The following is a 27,035-nucleotide window of genomic DNA, read 5'->3' on the forward strand; positions in this document are numbered from 1 at the left end:
GTCCCCTTGCTCTTCTACTAGCATGACACTTATCTCCTGGCTCTGGGCATTTACACTGGCTGTTTCCATGCCTGAAATGTTTTCCATCTTCATTTTTACCTGCTGGCTTCCCTGATTTCCTTTAAGTCTCAACTAAAATTTCATCTTCTACAAGAAGATTTTTCCAACCATAATTCTTAATTCTACTATCTTTCTACTATTAATTATTTCCTATTTATCCTGAATATATCTTGCGTCATAGATAAATTTTTTGTTTGTTGTCTCCTTTATTAGTTGTGAACCCCTTGGGGATAGGGACTTTCTGTTGCCTTTTTGCATTCCCAGCACTTAGCATAGTGCCTGGTTCATAGTAAGTATTTAATGTTTATTGCCTGATTGAAAGCCGATTGTACAGGTTGTAAGTGCCAGGCTATGGAATTTATATTTTATCCCAATAGTAGGAGACACTGAAGGTTTGTGAACAGAGAGCATGAAGACCAGAAGATCAACTAGCAAGTTACTGCAATAGTGAAGGAAAGAAATAATATGAAACTGATCAGGATGGTGAAATATGGATGAAGAGGAAGATATATGTGAAAACTGTAGAGATCAAATCAAAAGGATTTAGTCACACATTAGCTGTGGTGGGTGAGAGAGGAAAAAAGACTCAAAGATAAATCTAAGGTTTTGAACATAGATAATTGGGAAAATGGAGGTATAATCAATAGAAACAGGAAAATTGGGAAGAGGGGCAAGTTTAGGGGAGAGGAAAGTGATTATTTCAATTCTAGACACTTTAAGGCTGAGATTCTTATTTATATTCACATGAATGTATATATATATATATATATGTAGCTGTGATGATTCAGAAATCCAAAATGTCACTTTTTACACTTGCTGGGTTCTCTGGGGTAATGTACCAATGCACCATATTCTAGGATGCTGTATTCCTTCCTAATTCAGGCTATAGGCATAGATAAAGACGGGGATTTGGACAAGGGTGAATAAGCTTAATACTACTCTTTAAGATTTTGGGGTTTGGTTAGGTTTGATTTTTTAAGATGAGGGATGAGACTATATTTAATTATCTAGTGCTCATCAACTGTATCTGACACTTCTAGAGGGCCTATGGAAGTGTTTTGAGCTATGCTTATATCCCTAGAATAAGTGCCTAACCCTAGGTCATAGTGAAAGATAATCCCCATTTACAAGTGGAAAGGGGTTTAATTAAAAATTAGTCTTGTTGAGATAATAAATGGTGAAGATAGTTAATGTAGGAGGTGTTATAGAAATATAAGTGCATTAGTGCATCATTGGGTAGAACTGTGAATTAGAACAATTATCTTGGAAAGAAATGTGGAATTATGTAAATAAGGCACTAAAATGTTCCAACTGATTGATAAAAAGAAACATTTATAGCATAAATTGAAATTGGAAATAAAGGAATTGTTCATCAAATTGGGGATGGCTACACAATTTGTGGTACATATATATAATGAAATATTACTGTATGGTAAAAAAAATGACGAATGCAATAAACACAGAGAAGCATGAAAAGAGCTACTTTAACTAATGAAGAATAAAGTAAGTGGATCCAAGAAAACCACAGCAATATAAAAGGAAGGGAAAATACACAAAAATAATACTGTAAAATTAGCAAGCACAGTGGGAAAGAAGAGATATAAGACAATCCTGACACACAAATCTTATACACTGCAAATACTTTCTTTCTTTTTTTCTATAAAGCTTTTTATTTTTATTTCCAAAATCTATGTATGGATAATTTGACAATATTGACCCTTGCATAGCCTTGTGTCTCAGATTTTCTCCTCCTTTCCTCTCCCCCCTCCCCAAGATGGCAAGCAATTCAATATATGTTCAAATATATGTCAAACCCAATATGTAAAAACATATTTATACAATTCTCTTGCTGCACAAGAGAAATCAGATAAAAAAAAAAGAGAGAGAAAGTAAATGAGTAAAAAAACAAAATGCAACTGAACAACAAAAAGAGTAAGAATGTTATGTTGTGATCCACACTCAGTCCCCAAAACCTCTCTCTGCGTGTAGAGGGGTCACTTCATCATAAGATTATTAGAAGGGGCCTCAATCATCTCATTGTTGGAAAGAGCCATATTCATCAGAATAGATTGGATCGTTGTGTAATATTGATGTTGCCGTATACAATGATCTCCTGCTTCTGCTCACTTCACTCAGCATCAGTTCAGGTAAGTTTCTCCAGACCTCTCTGAAATCATCCTCCTTATCATTTCTTATAGAACAGTAGTATTCCATTATATTAATATATCATAACATTCAGCCATTCTCCATCTGATGGGCATCCACTCAGTTTCCAGTTTCTTGCCACTACGAGAAGGGCTGCCACAAACATTTCTCTGCAAATATTTTCAGACTTTTTGATACATTGATTTAGATATGTAGATTTTTTTGTCCTTTTTTCTTTTTTAATATTTAAAAATACTATTTGAGATATATATATATAATGCCTCTTTGGAAAGGAGAGGAATATGTAAATATTTTGCCTTATTTTTAATATTAAAAAATATTATTTGATATATATGATGTCTCTCCAGAGAGGGACTGTAAAAGAAAAAAGTGCATATTAACAAGGGATGATATTATAATCAGGCAGTGAAGGTACTAAGAAGAGAAAGTGAACTCCTTGAGGCAAAAGGAACTGTTTTACTTTGTTTTCTATCTCCAGTGTGGGATTATCAGAATAAGCATTTATTAAATGCCCTCTATCCATCAGATACTGGGCTAAATGCTGAGAATTCAAAGAAAGACCTGGTCTCTAATGGGGGAGATAAACCAGCTACATGCAAATAAGATATAATAAGATATATTGGAGATAACGAACAGAGAGAAGTCTCTAGCTTTAAGGGCAAGAGGGAGAAGCAGAAATCACAAAAGCCTTTCTATAGAAGGTAGGATTTTAGGTGAAGAAAACCAAGCAAGCCAAGGGGCAGAAGCAGGGGCTAGCCGGCTAGCCAGAGAAAATTCTGGGAAAAGAAAAAGTGCGGTATGTTTATTGACTGACTGACTGACTGACAGTCTTGGAAGCAGGAAGGCACTAAAGGGATGGCAAAAGAAGCCAAATGAGATCCCTCTGTGGCTCATCCACAGAGCAGCTGTGGGGGTCATCCAGGACCTCATCAGTGTATTGCTTCATAGTGAAGAAGGCTACTCTGGTTTTGTTTCTATGCCCGCTTTAAATACAACCAGCTCTGCAATGCCAGTAAGGTGGATTGTGAAGGAGAAAAGGGAAAATGGAGACAGAAAAAAATAGAAGTCCCTAAATCAGGACTTTTTAACTTAAGTCCCTGAACTTTAAAAAATAAAAAAGTGCTTTGATAACTGTATTTCAATATAATTTCCTTCCTTTGTAATTCTCTATATTGTATGTGTTCGTGCATATTGTATACTCTATATTGTATGTATATGTGTAAAAATATTATTCTAAGAAAGGGTCCACAGGCTTCACTAGACTGCCATGATCCTCTTCAAAAAAAAAAAAAGTCAAGAACCCCCATTCTAAATAAGTTCTGTGGTGATTGGATTCATATCCATTTACTCTGGATTCTGTTCTACTCTCATTGTATATTTCAACATTGGACTGGATTAGAACTATGACATTTGAAACTAAATTCTCAAAATTCACAAAATCCTCTACATTTCTCATTAGCATCCTCACAAATACTATCAATTAGAATATATAGCTTTCTCTTACTATTTAATTTTGTGAATTTTTTTCCCAATGAAAATGTCAGATGTGTATGAAAATTGGATGGGCAAAGGTACAAAATCATTTATAAATTGATATTTAAACATCTGCATCACCCCCCAAAAAATGTAGTATTTTGCTCAAATCCCTTGATAAATAGGCTTTTATTTCACACTGTCTTTTAGTCATATGTCTGTGGACCTATATCCTTTCAGGGAGGGAGAAAAAATATGTTGACTATTCCTGTATGATGAAGTCTGCATTTGGAGATTTGATTAAGCTGAACTACATGTAAGATTGCTTGTAAATAAATAATTAGATAATAATTAAACAATAAGTGATTGTAAAGCACTTAGAAAGTAAAAGTGTTTATAAATACTAACAAGTAATAATAACAATAATTTCATCATGACTACACAGCTGCTGATGTTGATAAGTACAATTTATTCCAGCTAAGGGCAATTTTAATTTATGCAAAAATGTTGCTGTCATAACTGTTTTGCCTAAGCAAAATAGAATGAAATATGGTACTTAAGCTTTTTTATTATGTTATTTAAGCTAGTTTTAATTTATTTAGGTAAAAACATTTCTTCTTTAGTGCCATCTCTAACCCAGAGGTCTAGGAATATATTTGTATTCATTTTTATATTATTAATAAATTTGATTTATTAAAACAATGGAACTCTGAGGTAAAACTAGGTGGACAAATGCAAATTGGGGACTAACTCAGAAGAAAAAAATGGAGTTTTAATGATCATACCTCGTTCTCTTCTCCTTTACTCTCTGATAAAGAGGTGAGCTTATTCAATGGCAAGGTTAACTCTTCTACATATATTTTTTATACCATCTTCTCTTGTTTTCTCAAGAAGATTGCTTCCATGATCATCTTCCCCCTTATTCTAATTTCCTTATTTTCATCATCTATTGGTGCCTTCCCTGCATTTAAAAAACCTGATTAATTTAATTTTTTAATTGGCAAAATTCCTTTATCTATCCTTCCTATCTCACCCCTGCATTGAAAAAGAAAAAGAAAATCCTTATATCAAAATACACTCAATTGAAACAAATTTCCATATCATCCATATCTATGAAATGTCTCCATCTGAACCCTGAATTCATCACTTCTAAGTAATTAGCAACCTTAAGAACAATACTTCACCATTGTTTTAATCAGAAATCTTAAGTTTTTCAAAGTTATTTGTCTTTTATGACATTTTTATTATTGCTGTTTAAATTATTCTCCTGGTTCAGCTTATTTTATTCTATATCTGTTTATACAAATATTCCCAGCCTTCTCTGAAAATATTTCCTTCATTTCTTATAACAAAATAGTATTTCAGCATATTCATATACTTTAATGCAGCCATTCTACAACTGATGGACACTGGCTTGATGTCTACTTCTTGGCTGCTAGGAAAAGAGCTATTATGATTTCTTTTTGTATTTATGAATCCTATTCCTCTTTCTTTGATCCCTGTGGGCTACAGACCTAGGAGTGTTAGCATTGGATCAAAGAGTATGCACAATCTAATAACCTTTAAGACATAGTTCAAAATGTTTTCCAGAATGGCTAGACCACTTCACAGTATGGTAATGTATCATCATTTGTGTTAATGTTACCTATTTTCTCATTTTCTCCAGCATTTGCCATTTTCCTTTTTGTCAACTTTAACTATCTGATAAATGTGAGGTAAAATCTTAAGAGATGCTTTAATTTGCATTTCTCTAATAACAAAAATATCATAAAGCCAATTAGTTCCCAAATTTTAATATGGTACACTTTAAAAGTATGGCCATTAGTATTTAAATTTCTATTCATATAATTTTATCATTTATTGATTGAACAATGACTCTTATTCTTATAAATTTGAATCAGTTCCTCCTATATTCTTGAAATGAACCTTTATCAAAGAAATTTGCTGTAAAGATTTTTTTCGTTAAGTTACTTGCTTCACCTCTGTTTTTAGCTTCATTGGTCTGATTTATTGGGGAAAAACTTTTAAATTTTATGTAACAAAAATTGTCCATTTTATTTTTATCACCTCCTTCATTGATGATGAATTATTTCCCTATTCATAGATTTAAAAGGTAATTTCTTCCATGTTTTTCTCCTTTGTTTGACTGTCCACATTTCTTTCTTTTTTTTCCCCTGAGGCAATTGGGGTTAAGTGACTTGCCCAGGGTCACACAGCTAAAAAGTGTTATGCCAAATTTGAACTCAGGTCTTCCTGACTTCAGGGCTGGTGCTCTATCCACTGTACCACCTAGCTGCCTGCCTGCATTTATTTCTAATGGGTGATAAGGACTTGAACTAGGGTGATACCTATATGAATGGAAAGAAGGGGACAATATGATAGACGTTAAAGCTAAAAAAAAATGACAAGGTTTGGAAACACTGTTCTAGATGCTGAGGTTTTGAAGTCAGAGGACCTGGGTTTGAACCCCAGCACAAGTACTTACCACTTATGTGAGCTTAGGCAAAATATGTCATCTCTCTGAATCTCAGTTTCTTAACCTATAAAATAAAAGGGTTAGATTAGACAACCACTCAGATCCCCATGATTCTCTGATTCTTCTCCTCTCCTCTTATATATGACATGTCTATTTAGCATCTATCTGTCTATCTATATCTATATCTATGAAACATTTTTCTTCTTCTGAGTTCCAGATCAGTATGTTAATTGCCTGTAGGACCTCTCCATCAAGATGGTCCATCAGCACCTCAAATAAGTCCAAAACTGGATGTATTATCTATTTGTCTTTAAGCCTACTTTTTTCTTCTTTCTTCATCATTTCTGTTGGTGACTCCACCATTCACTCAGTCTCTTAAGTTTGGAAACTTAGTGCTCTTTTTGTTTCTTTCTCCCCCATCCCTCAACTCTCATGTTCAATTAGTTTCTAAATCCTGTTGATCTTGTGTCTGCAATAACTCTTGAGTCCATTCCCCTTCTCTTCCTCACAATCTGAATCGCCACCCTGGGAAACCTCTGTCCTGGAGCAATGGGAAGATTCCTCTCTTCACTGGTGATTCCTTTTCCCATGGCTATTTTAGGAAGTCTCTTAACCATACTCCATCTCACTCTCATCTCCAATCTTTCTGGTGTATATATCCTTCTCCTCATCTGCTGCATTATCCTTGAGTGTTTTCCTCTTCCCTCCCCATTCTTTTCAGTATTTCCTAAATTTGTTATCTTCTTCCATTAGGACATAAAGTCCTTGATGTCAGGGGCTGTTAAATGCTTTTGCTTTTATTTTTATTTCCAAAACTTAGCATAATGCTTGGCACATTGTACCTAATAAATGCCCTCTCTCACTCACACTCTCATCTATCTATCTATCTATCTATCTATATTATATCCATTATTATCCACCTCTCTCAGTATATATATAAAGTATCCATCTCTCCATATATATGTATATGTATATGTGTATATATCTATCTCTATCTCCACTTCTATCCACCTCTTATTCATCTCTCTCCCATATATATGTATATTTTAAACTATAGATCCTTTATTATCTCTCTCTCTCAATATACATATATAAAATACCCATCTCTCTCTCTATATATATATGTATATGTATATATGTGTGTGTATATATCTCTTTATCTCCCTCTCTGTCCACCTCTTATTCATCTTTCTCTCCCATATATATATGTATATATTAAGATATATCCATTATTATCCATCTCTCTCAGTCTCTCCATATTTATGTATATGCATATATGTGTGTTTATCTCTCTCCACCTCTTATTTCCCTCTCTCTTTCTCTCTATCTGTCTCTCCCTCCCTCCACTCTGTCTGTCTTGTCTCTGTCTCTCTGTCTCTGTCTCTCTTGTCTCTGTCTCTGTCTCTGTCTCTCTGGCTTTCTCTCTGTCTCTGTCTCTCTGTCTTTCTCTCTGTCTCTATCTCTGTCTCTGTCTCTATCTCTGTCTCTGTCTCTCTTTCTCTCTCTCTATCTCTCTCTTTCTCTCTTGTCTCTGTCTCTGTCTGTTTCTCGGTCTCTCTCTCTCTCTCTCTCTCTCTCTCTCTCTCTGTCTCCCTCTCCTCTCTCTGTCTCTCTCTCTCTCCTTCTCTCTGTCTCTCTCTCTCTGTCTCTCTCTCTGTGTCTCTCTCTCTCTCTTTCTCTCTCCCTCCCCTTCTCTCTCTTCCTCCCCCCTCTCTCTTTCTCTCTCTCTCTCTCTCTCTTTCCCCATCTCTCTCTTCCTCCCCCCTCTCTCTCCCTCTTTCTGTCTCTGTCTCTGTCTGTCTCTGTGTGTATGTGTGTGTGTCTCTCTCTCCCCCTTCCTCTCTTTCTCTTCCCCTCCCTCTCTCTTCCTCTCTTTCCCCCTCCTCTCTCTCTCCATATCTCTCTCCCTCCCTCTCTCTCTCTCCTCTCTCTGTCTCTCTCTGTCTCTGTCTCTTTCTCTCTGTCTCTCTCTCTGCCTCTCTCTGTCTCTCTGTCTCTGTCTGTATCTCTCTGTCACTCTCCATCTCTCTCTCTCTATCTCTTTCTCTCTCTCTGTCTCTGTCTCTCCCTCTCCCTCTCCCTGTTTCTCTCTGTGTGTCTCTGTTTCTCTCTCTCTCTCTCCGTCTCTGTCTCTATCTCTCTGTCACTCTCCATCTCTCTGTCTCTCTCTGTTTCTGTCTCTGTCTCTCTCTGTCTCTGTCTCTTTCTCAGAAGAAGAGTAAACCCCTCTGAATGGCATTCAATCTCTCCCCATCCCGGTGCCCCCATTACCTTTTGATCTTTATCTCATAAAGCACCCATCCATATACTCTGTACTGCTCATCAAACTACTTTTTCACCCTGCCTTTGGCCATCTTCTCCACAGATTTTTCCCTAGCTCCCCTCCTCAGTGAGAACTTCTATCTTGGACCTCACAAAGCATTTTTTGGTACTTCTCCAATGTGTTTTTCATGTGAAGCTGTATTTGTCTGCATGTCTCCCCCAGCACTTAGCAAAGTGCTGTGGGCATGGGAAGTGATTCCTAAAAGAGTGCTTGAATAGTGAGTTTAGGTTCGGGGCTCTCCCAGGGCAGCAATTTCTGGACAAATGACCCTGCACCGGGGCCCCCAAGGTCACAGTGGCGGTTCTCCTCTCATGAGGGGACGTCCCAGTATTTCTTCCCAAGTTGCCCTGGGCGCCTCAGCCAACGGCCCCTTCTTATCTGGGTAGTGCAGCTCTCCTTCTCTCAGCCAGACTGTGACAGTCCCTTGCCTCCAAATTAAAAAGAGATACAAACGCCCCAAGTTCTGCTGCTGGGTGCACCAGCCGCCCTGCCAGTAGAGCCCCTACCTCCAATGGAGTGGTACTAGGATGACAGTAGCCAACCAGAGAGCCTCATGCAAATGAGACTACTGTATCCCATCCCAGCTGCTTCAGTGCCGGCTCGTTGTTATAGTGATAAAGTGAGGCCTTGCCGCCCTGCGTCTCCTGGAAAGAAGGGGAAGGGAAAAAAAAGCCAAACCACAAAACAACCAAACCCTTCAGTCCCTCCAGGGAAGGAGGCAAGAAGAGGGGGGGTGGGGGAAGTATGTGACAAAGAAAACATTTTCCGCCTGGAAGGAGAACAACAGAAGGGGAGAGCGCCGGGAGCATTCGCTGGCCATGCCAGTGCTCACCACTGATGCTGAGTCAGAAACAGGTATCCCAAAATCCCTTTCTAATGAGCTTCCCTCAGGAACCATGGAGGAAATAGAGCACACATGTCCTCAGCCTCGACTGGTAAGTACAGACAAAGGATGCAGATGCATGGGTGCTCATGCCCATGTGTCCCTAGGTGGGTGTCCAAATGGGCTTTGCCTGCTGTCTCTCTCCACAGAAATTTAGTCACAAAGGAATTCTTGGCGGTGTCTTAGCTGGTCGGGAAAGCGACGCTGGGAGGTTTTCATAAATGAGAATCCGACTAGAGCCTGCTGCTGTCTAATGCTTCCAGTCAGGGAGGTTTTTGAGCTTATGGGGAACAATTGCCTTGGCTGGGGGAGAAACAGGCTGCTCGGAATCAACAGTGTTTCTGTGTTGGGAAGGAAGGGATGCTGTTACCCTTAGGTGGGGGATTCGCTTCTGAAGAGAAAAGGATGATTTTGAAAAGGCATTTCTTTGATCTGGGGAAATCCCTCCTTCAATATTCTAAATTGGAGCAAAGGTGTCCATCCTCCCTGGTGGTGTGCTTCAGGCTCATTTGGGGGAAAGAAAAATCGACAGGCCGGCAAAACTTCTCCCTTCATCTGAAAAAGAAAAAACAGGCTCTCAGAGCTGCGTTCTAAAGGGTATGACCGTCACACCTGGGTCTGAAATGAGTTGTAAGGTTTACAGAGTTCACCGGTAGGGTTTCACTTCAGCTAGGTGGGATGGAGGAGGCTCCATTTGGAGAAGAGCTGTATTAATTTAACAATGAGTGCCTGGAAATAGTGGGTTCTAAGGTATCAGCCCCTCAGGATGGAGGGCCGGTTTTCATCTAGGGGGTCCTGAATTTGGCCAACTACTTGTCTGCTGTTCGGGATCCCTACCTTGGCTTTGTGGGTTCGTTCTGCATGGTCCCCAAAGTGAGGCCTTCCTAACTGGGAAGTGCCAAAGGGATGGCTCACTTTCTGCTTTCTGAAGTCCTGTAAAACTTTGGGTGGTCTTGTTTTTCTTCTCTTTCTATTAAACAATGGAAGAGATAGGATACCATCACCTCTCTGTCTTGGAAGTGAAGTACAAACACAGGATCATAGTCTTTAGAATTGGAATCAGGCTGTAGACCATCTTTAGTCCAATATCCTCATTTTACAGATGAGAAAACTGAGATCTGGAAGGAATTAAATGTTTGTGCTATGTACTCAAGCAGAAATAGAAGAATTTTGTGAGGCAATCTGTACTATAACACTTCCAAAATTAAATGTTCTTGGACTAAAAGTCTGGCCCCAAAGAGAATATATACTTCCTAATAAAGATTCAAGAATAGGTTTAAGATAACTTTGAATAAAGCAGGGAACAATGGGAAAATGTTGTAGATCTGTGTTCATTAGTCTTTCCTCTTTTGGTGGCGTCTTCTTCTCCATCAGAATGCCATGTATTTTCTGAGGGCCTCCTACTCTTGAGTTGTCCACAAGGGAATCACTGTCACTTCACCAAAGCACTATGGTGTGCACTGAAGGACATGGACAGTCATGCTCCAAAGTCGCCATGCCAGCACAGACCCTGTAAAGGAAGGCATATTGTAACACTTCTCCAATAATTTGGAACTAGGTGTTCTAAATTATTAGATTTAAAGATAAGGTCTAAACTAGATGTTTGGAACTCGATTGATGTTACAAGTCATTTATGCAATTAACCAAATTTTTTTTAAAAAATTTACACAAATATTTAAATAATCCTTCATAATTATAGGATAGCAGTGAAGAGACAATAATGGCAATATTTCAAGTATCTGTCTATAGTGTCTTTTCATTTACTTTTAAGAGAATTGCCTAGGAAAAGTTGAGAAAGAAGAGGACCTTCCAAGTCAGAGACAGACTATTCATGCTGTTCCCTATTTTGGTGTTTTGCTTTTATTTCTTTGCCTTCTTTAAATCATTTTACTACTCTTTAGTGTTTCTACCTGAAGGATAAGTGAGGGAAAGAAAAGTCAGACATTATTCCTTGTTCACAGCTCTAATTTAAGACAAAGTGGGAAAAAGAGGTTGAATCTAATGGTTAAACTGGTTGTTTTCAGTGGCCTCTGTTTGGATTTCAATTTTCTAATATTATCCTGGGTAATTAAAATTTGGAATTAATTAAATAGGGACTATAGTCAACCTGGAAAATCACTTTCAACTTTAGTATATTAGAAATAGTTCCAGATTTTACAACCTAGAGAAATTATTTTCTCTCTCTCTGGACCTTAGTTTTGACATATATAAAATGAGAAAGCTAGAATAGACACTCTTTGAAATCCTATTCCTTATAAGAAAATTTTATTTGTTGGTGTAGAGCTATAGTCTAAATGAGCATTTTGTTTATTTTTTTTTTTTTAATTGCGTCCAATTCTTTATGATCCCACTTGGGTTTTCTTGGCAGAGATACTGAAGTGGTTTGCCATTTACTTCTCCAACAGATCCGGAAACTGAGGCAAACAGTATTTAGTGACTTGCCCAGGATCTCAAAGTCTTCCTGACTTCAAGTCCACTTTGCCACCTAGTTGCCTTAAATGAATATATCCATTCTTTATATTTACACTTCAGGGACTAGAGAATATAGACCTAGAAATTAATTCCTTTATTTTATATGTTATAGTGTTAAAGGGATGATGTGGTGATGAGGGTTTGCTTGACTTATTGTCCAAGTTTCCTTCTGTATTCTGCAAAGTAGTATCAAAAAATCTATAATTCTCCTTTGAACCCCCAGCCAAAGATAGGATTTCTGATAAAAAAAAAAAAAACAACACTTCAGTTATATGCATCTCTATCTCTTTTCTGGAGATATATCTCTTCACTTGCCTCTTCCCAAGTATATTTTCCTAAGTATGCCCCGAGTAGCAAATGCCAGAGAGGTTAATGTTAATTTTAAAGAACAAACTAAAATTAAAAAAAAAAAGTAATGGTTGCCCACCATCCTCCTTCCAGAGGAAAAGGCTTCAGATTTCCATGAAGGTACTCAAGGAGGAAAAAAAAGAAACAGGATATTGCCTTGGAGGTTTATAGTCTGAAAGTCAATGGAATAATTTATATCTCATAAAAAGATCACCTGATGTGAACATATCTTTTATATTTTTCTTAAATCTCATTTTTGTTTCTGTTGTTAGGATTAGGCTTTTAAGGACCACTTCTTTGCCATTTACCCTAAATTAAACATCTAATAAAATATTTGGGGTATGTTTGGACATAGTTGTCTATAATCCCAAATTCTGGAAAGCTCTCTAGTAACTCGAGGTTTAAATTACATGCAATACATATTACATACACGTCATAGTAGTAATACAAATCCATAAATGTAAATATGCCCAACAGCTAATGCAAAAATATTAATAGCTATGCATAATAACAGTCCATAGCCTGCTTTGGCAAGGGGGAGGATGGGAAGAAAGGAAAAAAAGAAAAAAGTAAAAATGACACACAGCAGAAAACAAAAGAACAATTTACAAGAAAGTAAAGATGGACACTCATGAATATAATTTCTTTTAATAATATATATACTTTCTTGAACTGGTATTTGTTGTTTTGTATTTTGAATCCTCTCTAATGTTCTAATGTTGGGCTGAGCACATGACGATGTTTTCTTGTTTTGTTTCATTTTGTTTTGTATTCCTTTTCTGTTTTTCTTTTTTCTTATTCTGTTTCATTAAATAAAATAAATTTGAAAAATGCAAAAAATAAAATTAAAATTAAAAAATACATAATAACAGTTCATGAATAAACAACCGCAAATATGCAAATAGACAAAGAGAAAAATTATACAAATGTATCTACCTTACACAAATATTCAGTAAGTACCACACATATCAAAGGATATATACAATTACCGTGAGGAATAGCTTACTTAGGTAAACAATAGTTTCGCTATATATGTAACTATTTCTTCAGTATCCCCTATGAAATTATAAATTAGTCTGGTCAAAGGTTGAATAGATCTGGATCTCTTGTGATTTGCTGACTTATCTGCTCCTGTATCCAAACTAGTTAATGGTATGGGCTGATCATCATCCTTATCAATAACATAGTCCTCCATCCCTAAACTTGAACTTGAAGAAAGTCCAGCCTGTCTCACAGTGTTAGTGTGTCTAGTAGGCTATGTGTACCAAAATTATTTCTATAGCTAAAATTCTAGACAGGAAAGGGTTCAATCCTCACTCCCTATTTGGACTGGAGATTGGTCTTCAATACTTGAAATATCTATTTGGAGCAGAAAGTCTTTGGAAAAAACTGTTGGTTAGTTACTTGTCTCCTATTCAACCAGTAGTCTAACTAACTCCCTATAGGCAATAGGTGGTTGCAATGAATTGTCTTTATGTGACTTCTTTCAGGTTCTGTAAATTAGAATATCAATAAATATTAAGTATCCACTGTATATCAGGCACTGTGCTTAGCCCTGGCTTAGCCTTATACCAGGGGGGGGGGAAAAAAAAGACAAGGAATAGTCTAGAAGCTCACAATCTAATGGAAGACAATATGTAAACAAATAAATACAAAGCAGGTGATGTGAAGGATAAATTGAAAATAATGAACAGAAGGAAGACACTGGAATTAAGAGGATATGGGCAAGATTCTGGTAGAAGGTGGGATTTTAGTAGAAACTTAAAGGAAATAAAAAGATGAGTAGTTAAATTTGAGAAGGAAGGATATTTATTCCAAATATGGGGGACAGCCAGAGGGAATGGCCAGAGCAGAGATTTGTTCATGGAATAGCCAGGAAACCAGAGTTACTGGATCAAAGAGTACATGTTGGGGAGCAAAGTATAAGATGACTGAAATGATAAGGGAGGGACTAGGCTATGAAGAGCTTTGCATATCAGAGCATTTTGTATTTGATCCTGGAGGCAATAGGAAGCCACTGAAATATGTAGAGTAGGGAGATACATGATCAGATCTGTGCTTTAGGAAAATCACTGGTGGTGACTTAATGGAGGATAGATTGTAGGGGGATCCAACAGTACCTTTACTGGGTCTGTATCCTAAGGAAATCATAAAGGAAATGAAAGAACCTACATGTGCAAAAATGTTTTTAGCAGCTTTCTGTGGTGGTAAAGAATTGGAAAAAAGAGTAGATTCCCCATCAATTGGGGAATGGCTGAATAAGGTATAGTATATGAAATTAATGGAATATTATTCTATAAAAAATGATAAACAAGTTGATTTTAGAAAGATTTACACGAACTGATTCTGAGCAAACAAGCAGAACCAGGAATACATTGTCGTAAAAGCAATATTGTGCAATGATCAACTATGAAAGACTTGTTTCTTCTCAGCAGTTCATTGATCCAAGACAATCCTAATGAACTTTGGATAGAAAACACCATCTGCATCCAGAAAGAGAACTATGGAGATTGAATGTAAATTGACATATGCTATGTTCACTTTTTTTTCTTTTTTTTTTCTCTCTTGGTTTTTCCCTTTAATTCTGGTTTTTCTCTCCCAACATGATTCATAAAGAAATGTGTATTTTTAAAAAGTTAGTCTACATGTATAACCAGAAAAAAAAGATTATAGTGGGGAGATATGTGAAGCAGGTAGACATATCAGAAGGCTATTACAGTTATACAGGTATGAAGGTTTGAGGGCTAAGCTAGAATGGTGACAGTTCAGAGGAGAAAAAGGAATATATTTGGAAAATGTTGCAAAATTTTAATCTCTTTTATCTCAACTAGGCATGAAGTTTTCTATGAACTTTCATGTATTTCAAGATTTCTTTAAAAAGTCTCATTCAAAATCTTGACCATATAGTTCAGTTTTCTGCATTTTATTGCTTCTTTCTTTCAGTATTCTTCTGAGCTGAAGTTATAGTAAGGACATAAGGTTTTTTTTTAGCTTCTCTCATAGCTGAGAGATGTATTATTTAGGAGCATTTTAAGTCTCTCCATCTTCAGAGAAGCCAAAACCAAGTAAAAAGCTAGGGAAGCTTCTCACCAAAACATCAGCATGTATGGCAACCTAAAACCTCTGGCATCATTCCTGGCAGAAGTGTGTGTGTGTGTGTGTGTGTGTGTGTGTGTGTGTGTGTGTGTGTGTATTATCCTTTGAGGGTAATAAAGTATAGCTCTAAACTTCTCAATGCCAGCCAAAGTTAACATCTTATTTATTAAGTAGTGTGCTTTCAAAGTTTCTTCCCTTATCTAAATGGATCCTGGCAGGAAATTCGGACACTGAGATGTATTTCCCCCACAGTCCTTTACTGACTGTGGAAGCTTTCTAGTTTCTAGTTGGGTACGCCTGTATACCCATTGTTAAATAGTAAGTCTCAACCAGAATATGTTTATCAATCAAGTATTTATTAAAACCCTACTAAGTACCAGATTTTATGCTAGGTACTTGGGATACAATTATAAAAAATGATAATTATCCCTACTCAGAAAGAGCTTACATTCTAGTGGGGAATATAAGAATATACACACACATATGCATATATATATATATATATGTGTGTGTGTGTGTGTGTGTGTACATATATATGTATATATATATATGTACGTATATGTATACACATACACACACACCTATAGTCAATAAAAATGAATATATACAAAGGATTTAAGTACAAAGTAGTTTGGTAGGGAAAGCATTTGGGAGGGGGAATTTGGAAAAGTTCCCTGTGGAAGATGTGGTTTTAGGAAAACTTAAAGGAAAAGACTTAAAGGAAAAGAAAGGCTCTTTAAAGTTAGAGAGGGAAGGAGTACATTTTAGGAGATGCTATCTGGAAGAACTAGCACCAAAATGCAGAGATCAGAGATGCAGTGCTGTTTGTGAAGAGCAGAGAAAAGGCCATTATGCCTAAGGAGTAGAGTGCAAGAAGGGAAGTAATGCCCTGTGAGGATTGAAAGATAGTTTGGGGCCAAGTTGTATAGGGATTTAAAAGCTAATTGGAGGGGCAGCGAGATGGTGCAGTGGATAGAGCACCAGTCCTGATGTCAGGAGGATCTGAGTTCAATTCTGGTCTCAGACACTTAACACTTCCTACCTGTGTGACCCCGGGTTAGTCACTTAACCCCAACTGCTTCAGGGGAAAAAAACGTCAAATGGAGAACTTCCTCTTTTATCTTGACGGCATTAGGAAGTTGGTGGAATTGACTGAGTAAGGCTGTCATGTGGTCAGATATGCACTAAAGGAACATTCTTTGGCAGTAAAATGTAGGATAGCCTGGAATTGGTAGAGATCAATTATGACCTGTTTCAATAATCTAGGTGAGAGGTAATGAAAGTTTAAACTAAGGTGGTAGATGTGGGAAAGGGGCTACTAAGTAGAGCAGTACTTATAAAACTCCAGGTCTAGTGACAGGAAAACTAGAGTCCAAATATAGCCTCAGACCCTTATTAGCTGTGTGAACTGGATAAGTCAATTAACTCTCATCTGTAAAATGAGCTAGAGAAGGAAATGACAAACCACTCCAGTGTCTTTGCCATAAAAACTTCAAATGTGAAGTTTTGCTCTTTTGCTCTTCACAAAGAGCAGCACATAACTGAAACAACTGAATAACAACAGGATGTTGAGAAAGGATGAAAGAGATTGTTAAGGCAAAAATGGTAGATTTGTCAACTATTTGGAAAGAGATAAAGGGAAGGGGATAAGCATTTGTTAAGCACCCACTATGTGCCAGGGACTTTACACATCTTATTGTATTTGATTCTCATAACAACCTGAAAGGAAGGTGCTATTGTTACCTTATTTTACAATTGAGGAAACTGAGACAAATAGAGATTAAAAGACTTTTCCATGATCACACAGCTATTAAGGGTCTGCATTTAGATTTAAATTCAGATCTTTCTACTCCAAACTCTATGTACCACCCAGCTAACTCAAGTTGGATATACATGGTAATGAAGAGGGAGAACTCCAGAAGAATGCCTTTTGTGAATGTTGGATATTTTACTACCTCTTTCTGTTGATAGAAAGTCAATGTCAACAAGTGGCAAGGGTTCCTAATACTTATATTCTTTAAGCACATGACATATTTTGGTAGTATTGTGCTTTATACACAAGAAGCTAAAATCTTACACTTCCGTGTGATGTTTTCAGCCATTTGAGATTGGCAAAAAAAAAAAAAAAAAAAAAAAAAAAAATTAGTGTGTTATCTTCTCTTGGTCTATTTACCCGAAGTTATCAAGGAAAACTTCAAGGCATCTAATGCTATATGTTCTATGAGTACCAGCTGCTTCTTGGTAACCAGGTGAGAAATTACTGACAATTTTGGACAATACACTGTTGCACAACTCCAACACACTCAAGGCGCACTCCCTTACATACAGATGAGAAAACTGAGATCCTAAACTCATTGAGAAAAATTCAAAGGAATAGTGGCCATTGTTAAACTTGTATTTCCACCATATGTAAAGTAACCCTCTGCCATATTTAGCAGTACTCCTATATACCCTTGAATACAAATCCCACTTCTTATGCTTACCATCTGTTTGACTTAGGGCAAGCCATTTAACTACAGAGTCATTTAATTCAGTTTTCTCTACAGTGAAATTAAAGGGTTGAACTTGAGGGTTTCTGAAGGCCTTTCTGGCTTTAGACCTAGGCCCTTTCCAGCTACCACTTGCAGTTCTATCAATGTGGCAGAGGAATCTGAGGAGATAGTTACATACAAAGTCTTTCTTGATGGTCCAGAATATTAACAACAACAAAAAGATTCTCTGATTATCATTCTTAGCAAAGTTTATGTAAAAGTGTGTATGTGTGTGTGTGACTCAACCACTGCACATAGTTTGTTTTTAATGATGAACCACCCTATCTGAATAAAATTGTCCAAAAATAACATAGAAGAGAGCTGCTACTGCTGAACCACTGACTTAGTCATTCTTTTAATAATGAAGATGACAGAATACATCAATAGAATATGATTTAAAAACATTTAGAATGCTGTCTTATCCTTAAATACTAATAAATGGATAACAATCTAAACAGCACTAAAAAATAGGAGTAAGTATAATAAAAATAATGCTTAGGGAAAATGTTTGGTTATATTTTATTGGTTACATCAATAGATGCAAAAAAAAAAAGCTTTTACAAAATAAAATTCTGTTTAAAAAAGTAATAGAAAATAGAACAAATGGACCTTTTCTTAAGATGACAAAATGTATATATATTTATATACTATACTATACTATACTATACCATACTATAAACTCCAAACTACCATTATTTGTAATGTGAATATACTAGATTTTTTTTTCCAATTTCAGAGTGAAACAAGGATATGCATTGTTACTACTTTAATATGACATGATTATAAAAAAATTGGCTATCACAATAAGACATGGGAAAGAAATGGGGAAATAACTATAAGTAAAAAAGAAACAAAATGATCACATTTTGCAGATATTATGGTATACTTAGAGAATAAAAAGGCCACTAAAATTATTGAAAAAATCCATATTTTCAACAAACTTGAAGTTAAAAAAAATAAATTTGAGAGGGTTTCTAGGAAGATGGGGCAGTAGATCAGAATATCCTAACTTCTTCAGATTTACCCCAGAAACAAGAGAAAATGGTGCTCTAAGGTGAATATAGAGTGGTTAAAAACAAGTGATAGTTGAAGAGAGCAGTAATCCTCCAGGGACAATCCAAGAATATCCAAGAAGTAAACCAGACCAGAGGTTTGGTCCCTACAAAGAATGATTATACCTGCAGAGGAGTTCTGCTGAGATAGTAAGCAGTGAATCCTGTGGCTACCTAGGTTGGGAGATAGTCTCTTAATTTTCATCTCCAGGACATAGTAGGGCAATGGGTTCTGAATCAGGGAAGATCGTGGGAACCTCTGCAGATAAGGGACACTGGGCCCAGCTGTGCTGCTGAGAAGTATCCTCTGGGAAGAAAAAAATAAGAGCTTGCCCAGAGAGGTAGGGATACTGCTGGCTGCAGGCACTTACAGGAGGGATGAATTCTTGGTTTGGGTTCTGGGCCAGGGGGAGAAAGGAAAGACACCTGAAGCCAGAAGCAGCATTTCCCATACCCGGGGACTTGAGCTGATTATACGAACAATCTGCTACAAAATGATCAGGGAGAAGAGAAAGAACTCAAACATAGAAAGGTTCCATGTAAAAGTATATATAAAAATATGGGAGGCATGTATACAAAATGAATATAAATAAACATAAAATAGTTAAATACAAATAAGTAGGAGAATCAGAAAAGACTTCATGGAGAAGCTAATTCTGGAATTGTATCTTATCGAATTAAACTCTCAGGAAGAATATTAACTTCTCTGAGGAGAATAAACTATGGGAATAGAGAAGACCAGGGTTCATCTTCAAAAGAGGATACTGAAGCAAAAAAAAAAAAAAAAAAAAAAAAAAAGCCTCTCCTACTTCAAAAAGTAACATCAAATGGTCCCCTGCCAAAAAAAAAAAAAAAAATCATAGAAGAACTCAAAAGACTTTAAAAACAAAATGAGACTGAAGAAATTGTTTTTAAAATGAACTATCCAAGAAAAACAAGAAGATTATGAAAAAAAAAAAAGTCAACCAAATAGAAAAGAGATCCAGAATCCTAAGAAAGAAAATGAGTCCTTGAAAACTAGAATTGGCCAGGGGGAAGTCAGCAAAGCTATGAAACCAAGAAATTATAAAATAAAATATAAAGAATGAAAAAATAGAAGGCAATGTGAGACATCTCATTAGAAAAATAACTGATCTAGAGAACAGAAAACATAAAAATATTTAGGTTACCTGAAAGCTACAATTTAAAAAAAATAATAATCTTGATTACGATAGTACAAGAAATTCTAATTCTGGAATACTACTTTCATTGGGAATAGGTAATAGTGTGGGGGGGCATAAAAGGGCATAAAAATCTTCTAAATTTATTAAAAAATAAGAAGAAGAGGGACTAGGATAGGGAAGGGCATAGAATAGTATGTAGATAAATGGGAAAGGGATAAAGAAAGAGGGGAAATGGTGGGAGGAAAGGATAGAGGGATAGGATAAGGGAGGGATTTTTGGAATGGGGGATAGGTTAAATAATAGCAAAGAAAGGTATAGGGTAAAAGTAGAGGAGTCAGCAGGGATAGAAAAGAAGAGAGAAACAGAAACATAATAATGAGTAGAATTTGTTAGAAAATAAAGCAGGGATAATAATCATTAAAGTTAAAATTAAAATAGATTTGATCAAAAGAAAATAACAGGGAAACTGTGTTATATGTCATCCATATGAATCAATATTATTTTAGACTATTTAAAACAAGTAGATAGTATAAGATTAGAATATTGCTGTAGTATAGAGGGTAATGAGTTGGTGGATTTAGAAAAATATGGAAAGACTTGGACCCAAGAAGGATGATATTATCTACCTTCAGAGAAACAAGAGGACAAACAAGTGCAGTAGAACTTTACATAGATGTATATGTGCATATATGTGTATTATTATATTTGTGTGTGTAGAAATATATCTGTGCTTGATTGTAGTCTGCTTGGTGGAGGTAGGGAAAGGGAAGAAAAAAAATAAAGTTAAAACTGCACATCAGAGAAAAAACTTATAAGGAAGCAAAGTAAAAATGAATAGTTATAAATATATGTAATATTTATTATACATTTCCTTGAAATGGAAATTTATTTCATATTTTGAATCCTCTCTTATAAAAGTTCTGCTGTGCACATGAAAAATGTTTTCTTTTTCTATTTTGTATTTAACTTTCAAATACATTAAAATTTTTTAAAATGAATTCATATAAGTCATTAACATTCCTATATGACAACAATAAAATCTAGGAGAAAACAGAAAATAAAGTACTTTGGAATCTATCTACCAAGATATACTTAAGAACTATATAAATAATAACTTCAAATAGCTGTTTGCAGAAATAAAGATAGAATTAATTAGTTGGGAAAATTTCAATTTTTCTCATAGGTGATTATGATTATGATTATCACATGATCCGAAGTGATAAAAATGACAATATTACCTAAATTCATTTACTTATATAATGCCATATCAATTAAATTACCAAAGGATTAATTTATAGAATGACAATTCAAATTGGGGGGAAGGGGGGAAGGTCAGCACTATAAAAAGAAGTAATGAAAAGTAAGAAAAAAGTGGCCTAACAGTTTCAGATCTCAAGCTTTAAAGCAGTAAATATTTAAAACAATTTAATCCTGGTTAAAAAAATAAAGAAACCAATCAGATGAAGTGTATAATGAAAAGAAGCAAATGTATCTAATACTCACATATTTGATAAACACGATGTGCCAGTTATTAGAATTTGACAGATCCTTCTAGCAGCTATTTGACAAAAACTGCCAGGAAAGTTGGGCAGTAGTATGGAAGAAATTGGATTAGACCAGTACTTCACACCTTATACAAATATAAGCTCAAAATGGGCACATGACCTAGATATAAAATGTCACATCACAACTAGATTTAAGAAACTTGGAGGAAAAATTACCTATTAGAGCTATATATAGAAGAAAAGTTCCTAAATAAACAAGGAAAGGGGAGGGGATAAGAAGAGGTAAAATAAAATGAAAGGGATAATTTTAATTTTATAAAACTAAACAGTTTTTTGTACCAAATAAAGCTAAGATTGAGAGGAAAACAACTGAGAAAAAAAATCTTTGTAGCAAGTTTCTTCGCTAAAGGTTTAATTTCCAAAATATCTAAAAAACTAATTCAGATTTATAAGAAGAAAGAGTCATTCCCCAATTAATAAATAATCTAAGGATCTCAATATGCAGTTTTAAAGGGAAGAATCTCAAATTATTTATAACCATATGGAAAAATACTCTAAATCAGCATTGGAGGGGAAAGCGGGAGGTGAAAATTAAAGCAATTTTGAGATTCCACCTTATTATTAGAGTGTAAAAGAATACCAAAATCATAAAAATTGGGGGGGGGTACATGATGTTCTTTTAAATTTAATCTGAATTATTTAATTTTCATCACTTTATAATTCTACACAATCAACAAAAGAATAAAACAAACTCTAATTTATACTTTCAAAGTATGAATGCTCTTACACTAAAAGGTTTTAGCCTTTTTATTTTTCAAAATCTATGCAAAGATCGTTTTTAACATTCACCTTTGTCAAACTGTGTTTTCCAAATTTTTCTCCCTCCATTCCCACTTTCCCTCTCTTCTAGACAGCAAGTAATCCAATATAGGTTAAATATGTGCAATTCTTTTGACATGTTTCTACATTTATCATGCTGAGCAAGAAAAATCATATCAAAAGGGGAAAAAATGAGAAAGAAAAAACAAACAAACAACAATAACAAAGGTGAAAATACTATGCTATGATCCACATTCCCAGTCTCCATAGTACTCTCTCTGGATACAGATGGTTCTTTCTATCATGTCTATTGAAATTGTCTTGTATCACCTCATTGTTGAAAATCCATCAAAGTTGATCATCACATAATCTCGTTTTGCTGGGCACAATTTCTTGGTTCAATTTACTTCACTTAGCATCAGTTCATGTAACCTTCTCTAGGCCTCTCTGAAATCAGACTGCTCATCATTTCTTATAAAACAATAATATTCTATTACATTCAAATGCCATAATTTATTCAGCCATTCCCCAACTGATGAGCTTTCACTCAATTTCCAATTCTTTGCCACTACAAAAAGAGCTGTCACAAACATTTTTGCACATATGGGTTCTTTTCCCTCCTTTATGATCTCCTTGAGATACAGACCCAGTAGAAATTGTGCTGGGTGAAAGGATATGTACAGTTTTGTAGCCCTTGGGGCATAGTTCCAAATTGCTCTCCAGAATGGTTGGATCAGTTCACAACTCCACACAATGCATTAGTGTCCCAGTTTTCCCACATCCCCTTCAACATTTATCATTATCTTTTCCTATCCTTTTAGTCAATCTGACAGTTATGACTTCTTTTTAAAAAGAAAGCCCCTCCCTTTCAAGCTCTAAACTTGTGTGTCCCTCTCCTTTCTATTGACTGCCTTATTGCACCTTCTCCAAGACAGCAGTATCTCTTTTGAAGCAAAACCCAAAATAAATTTATGCTCATCTGGAGAACTGACACAGTCTGGTCTGTTTTAAGGATCCACTTAGTTCATTTATGACAGATCTTCGCCTCATAAGTTGTTGCTCATTTGAAGTATCATTTCCATTTTACAAGTAAACTTAATCCTCAAACAGGACCCAAAATCATCCATGACCATTTCAGATTTGTTGAGGATATAGTTTGGGAAAAACACTGAACTAGACATTGGAGTTTACTGAGAAATAGAAAATACAAACTCATGCCTTCAAGGATCTAATAATCACCACCACATTTCCTCTAAGGGGAACCATTGCATCACACCCAAGGGCTTCTCTTCTCAGGGAGCAAGGCTCAGAGTCACCCTGCAGCAACTGTTTAATCAGAGGAATAGCAAGAAATCAAAAACAAGGGAAAGATCTAGAATAGAAAGAATCGGCAGAACCATTTCAATTCAAAGCATTGCTGATGAAATCACCTCTCTGTAACTGCTAGTTCCATAACTTTCTGCCATTTGGGATCATGTTTCATGGTTTTATTTCCTGTCTTCTTTAAAAAAATATAATATAATTTTTATTTATGTCTTTTGTTTTTATATTACAAATATTTACATATTACTTCTACTTCATGAGAGATCTCTTGTAACAAAATAAAACAAGTAAAACACAATACAGTGACCTCATCTGAAACTGCATGTAGCATTTCACTCTCCCTAATCTATTTTTTAAAAATGTCTAGAAATCAATTTTATCTCCCTTCCACCACATTCCGTCCTATAGAAAAAAAAGAAAAACAAATTTCTTATAATAAATATGCATAGTCAAGCAAAACAAATTCCCTCAGTGGCTGCATGCAAAAATATGTCTCATTCTGCACTCAAAATCTCTCTGTAATGGAAAGTGTGTTTCATTATTGGTCATCTGGAAATCACAAATGATTATTTTATCAATCTTAATTTTTACAGCTTTCAAAGTTGCTTCTTTTTTACAATGTCATTTTTATATAAATTGTTCTCCTGGTACTACTTCTGATACTAATTATATCATTCTTAATTAGTTTTAAAAGTCCTTAAAAATTATTCATTGTTATAATATTTTCCTTTCCTTTTCCCATTATTTACTTAACCAATGCATCTTGTACCCTATTGATGCTTAGTATAATTACTGCTTCAACTTCAAAAATAAAAAAAAAATCCAACTATTTCTGGGTACTTGCTTTATGATAAATTAAAATTTAATTTAAAAATACTTCCTTTGGCATTTACTTTTGTTAACTTGACCTTTGCTTGGGAATAATAATAATTAGCCATCTTTTAGCTGATCTTGATCAACTGGAAAATCCATCCTTTATAAGTTGGTAATAGAATTAGAGCCTCAGGGCATAGAACTATCAAACACTTTTGTTGCGACTTTTTTTTAACTGATTTTATTAGTTTTATTTTATTACTAACTCTCTTCCCTTTTACCACATTCAACATCTTTGCATAAGAAATAATCTAAGTAGACTAGAATTAGGTATAAAATGAGATAGAGACATTCAGAAAAACATTTTTTATAGGTGCAAGCAAGTTTAGACATGATCTAGAACAATTATCTATTGAGGAAGCACTTACAAATGAAAAGCAGTATCTTCTTTGCTATTTATAGTCTTAGGGAGTTGCTTAGGACATTGAAAGGTTAAAAAATTCAGTTGGCTTAGTCAGTCAGAGATGTCAAAGATAGGACTTGAATCCAGATCTTTCTGACGGAGAAGCCAACTCCCTATGCACTAAGTCATGGTTTCTCTTGTTCCTAGTCTACTATTTGGCAAGGTCCAAACTATGAGAACTAAAAGGATGTCTATTTGCTATTCAGATATTGAGGTTAACATAGTATGTTATGTAATATGAAACACCTTGTTCTTCAATGGAGAGCTTATCAATCATAGTGATGTGTCTTAATGGATGAGGCTTACAATGAATCCAATGCTAGGTGCAGGGGAGAATTATAAGAGACGTAACCCAATAGCATCCTCATCCTCCCAGAAAGTGCCCAGACTTGAAACTGGGAGAAACCCCAGTCTTTTTTCTCCTTTATTACTTTGGTCTTCTTCCCCCTCATCCACACAGACCTAGTGAGCTGCCAGTTCTACTGATTCCAGGAGTATCATGCAATGATGATGCTATTAAAATTTTAAAACAAAAACTTGAGGAGAAGATTCTGGGAAGATGATGGAGTGGTCCACAAACAAGACAAAATAGCACCCTAGGGCAAATATGAAACAATAAAAATAAACAAGAATTAGGGCAGAACTTTGGTCCCCTTGGGACAATTGGAGAATATCCAAAGAGAGATACCTGGGCTGAAGTTTGGCCCTAATGAACTATAACCATCTTTAGGTTGGTTCTACTGAAAAAGTGAGCAGTGCACCCTAGGTCGCTCTGGTCTAGCCACAAGATTTTTCACCTCCAGGACAGATGGAGAGTCTGGCATCTAAGTAGGGGAAGATTGAGAGAACTTCTGCTGATAAAGGATGCCAGGTCCAGCTGTGCAGATGAATAGCAGCCTTGGGCAAGGAGGAATCCATACATATTAAAGGTAGAGTTCTTGATTTTGGTTCTAGACCAGAGGGGAGAAATGGAAAAGGACCTGAGGTCAGAGTATCTGCTACAAAATGAGCCGGCAAAGGAGAAAGAATCCAACCATAGAAAGTTCCTAGAGGAACAGAGAAGACTGAGATTCAGAAGGGAAACAAAAAAAGCCTCTTCTAGCTCCCTTCCCATTAATCTACACCCCTTATCTCATTCCCAGTAATCTATATACCTTACTATTCAACCCCCATCCTATTCACCCTTTTTTTTTTTTTTTTTATGAATTTAGAAGACTTTTATTCTCTTCCACAGAATAAAATAGGTTTATGTTGTGCTCTTTGACCCTGATCTGATATGAGTCTAAAAATCTGTCCTTTATCCTCTTTCCCCTTCCTTATTCTTTTACTGTCTTATTTCTTCTAAAGTTAGAAGACTTTTATGCAGGAAAAAAAAAGACTCTTCTACCCTCAAAGAGTAACATTTAATGGCCACCAGGACAAAAAGAATTCATAGAAGAACTCAAAAAAGACATTAAAAATCAAATGCGAGACACTGAGGAAATTTTTTAAAATAAGAATAATTCAAGAAAAACAAGAAGATTATGAAAAGAAAGTCAATCAACTAGAAAAGGAGATCCAGAATCTTAAGGAAGAAAATGATTCCTTAAAAATTGGAACTGGGCAAGGTAAAGTCAGCAAAGTTATAAGAGACCAAGAAATCATAAAATAAAATGTAAAGAATGAAAAAATAGAAGAGAATATGGGATATCTCATAAGAAAAACAATTGATCTAGAGATCAAGAAAAGAAAACATAAAACAATTGCACTACCTGAAAATTGCAATAAAAAAAAAAGAATCTTGATACAAGAAATAATTAAAGAAAATTATCCTGAAGTCTTAGAACAAGAGGAGAAAGTAAAAGAAGGAAAAAAAAAATCCACTGATCACCACCTGAAAGAGATTCTAAGAGGAAAATACACAGGAACATCATTGCTAAATTTTGAAACCCTCAGATCAGTATGACTAATGTTACAAGAAACAACAACAAAAAAGACAATTCAATTACAATGGTGCTACAATTAAAACACACACACACACACAAACCTAGCAGTGGCTACATTAAAAAACAGTAAGCAAGTCTTGGAAC

General features: G+C 35.5%; 1 protein-coding gene across 4 annotated transcripts in view; it reads left to right on the plus strand.

Moving 5' to 3' along the window:
• PCYT1B (phosphate cytidylyltransferase 1B, choline) overlaps positions 1 to 27,035 on the plus strand; it is a 113,722-nt gene that overhangs the window by 7,838 nt on the left and 78,849 nt on the right. The window contains exon 1 of one of the 4 annotated variants that reach the window (XM_051985083.1): positions 8,297 to 9,353. The exons of 1 other annotated variant lie outside the window; for it this stretch is intronic. In XM_051985083.1, coding sequence (XP_051841043.1) covers positions 9,336 to 9,353 — 18 coding nt within the window. In that variant the 5' untranslated portion in view covers positions 8,297 to 9,335. Of the gene's footprint in view, positions 1 to 8,296; positions 9,434 to 27,035 lie in introns of those variants that run through there. 2 more of the 4 variants (XM_051985080.1, XM_051985084.1) reach the window with 2 other exon arrangements.

The sequence above is a fragment of the Antechinus flavipes genome, chromosome 3 (genome assembly GCF_016432865.1).
Source record: "Antechinus flavipes isolate AdamAnt ecotype Samford, QLD, Australia chromosome 3, AdamAnt_v2, whole genome shotgun sequence".
Classification (NCBI taxonomy): domain Eukaryota; kingdom Metazoa; phylum Chordata; class Mammalia; order Dasyuromorphia; family Dasyuridae; genus Antechinus; species Antechinus flavipes.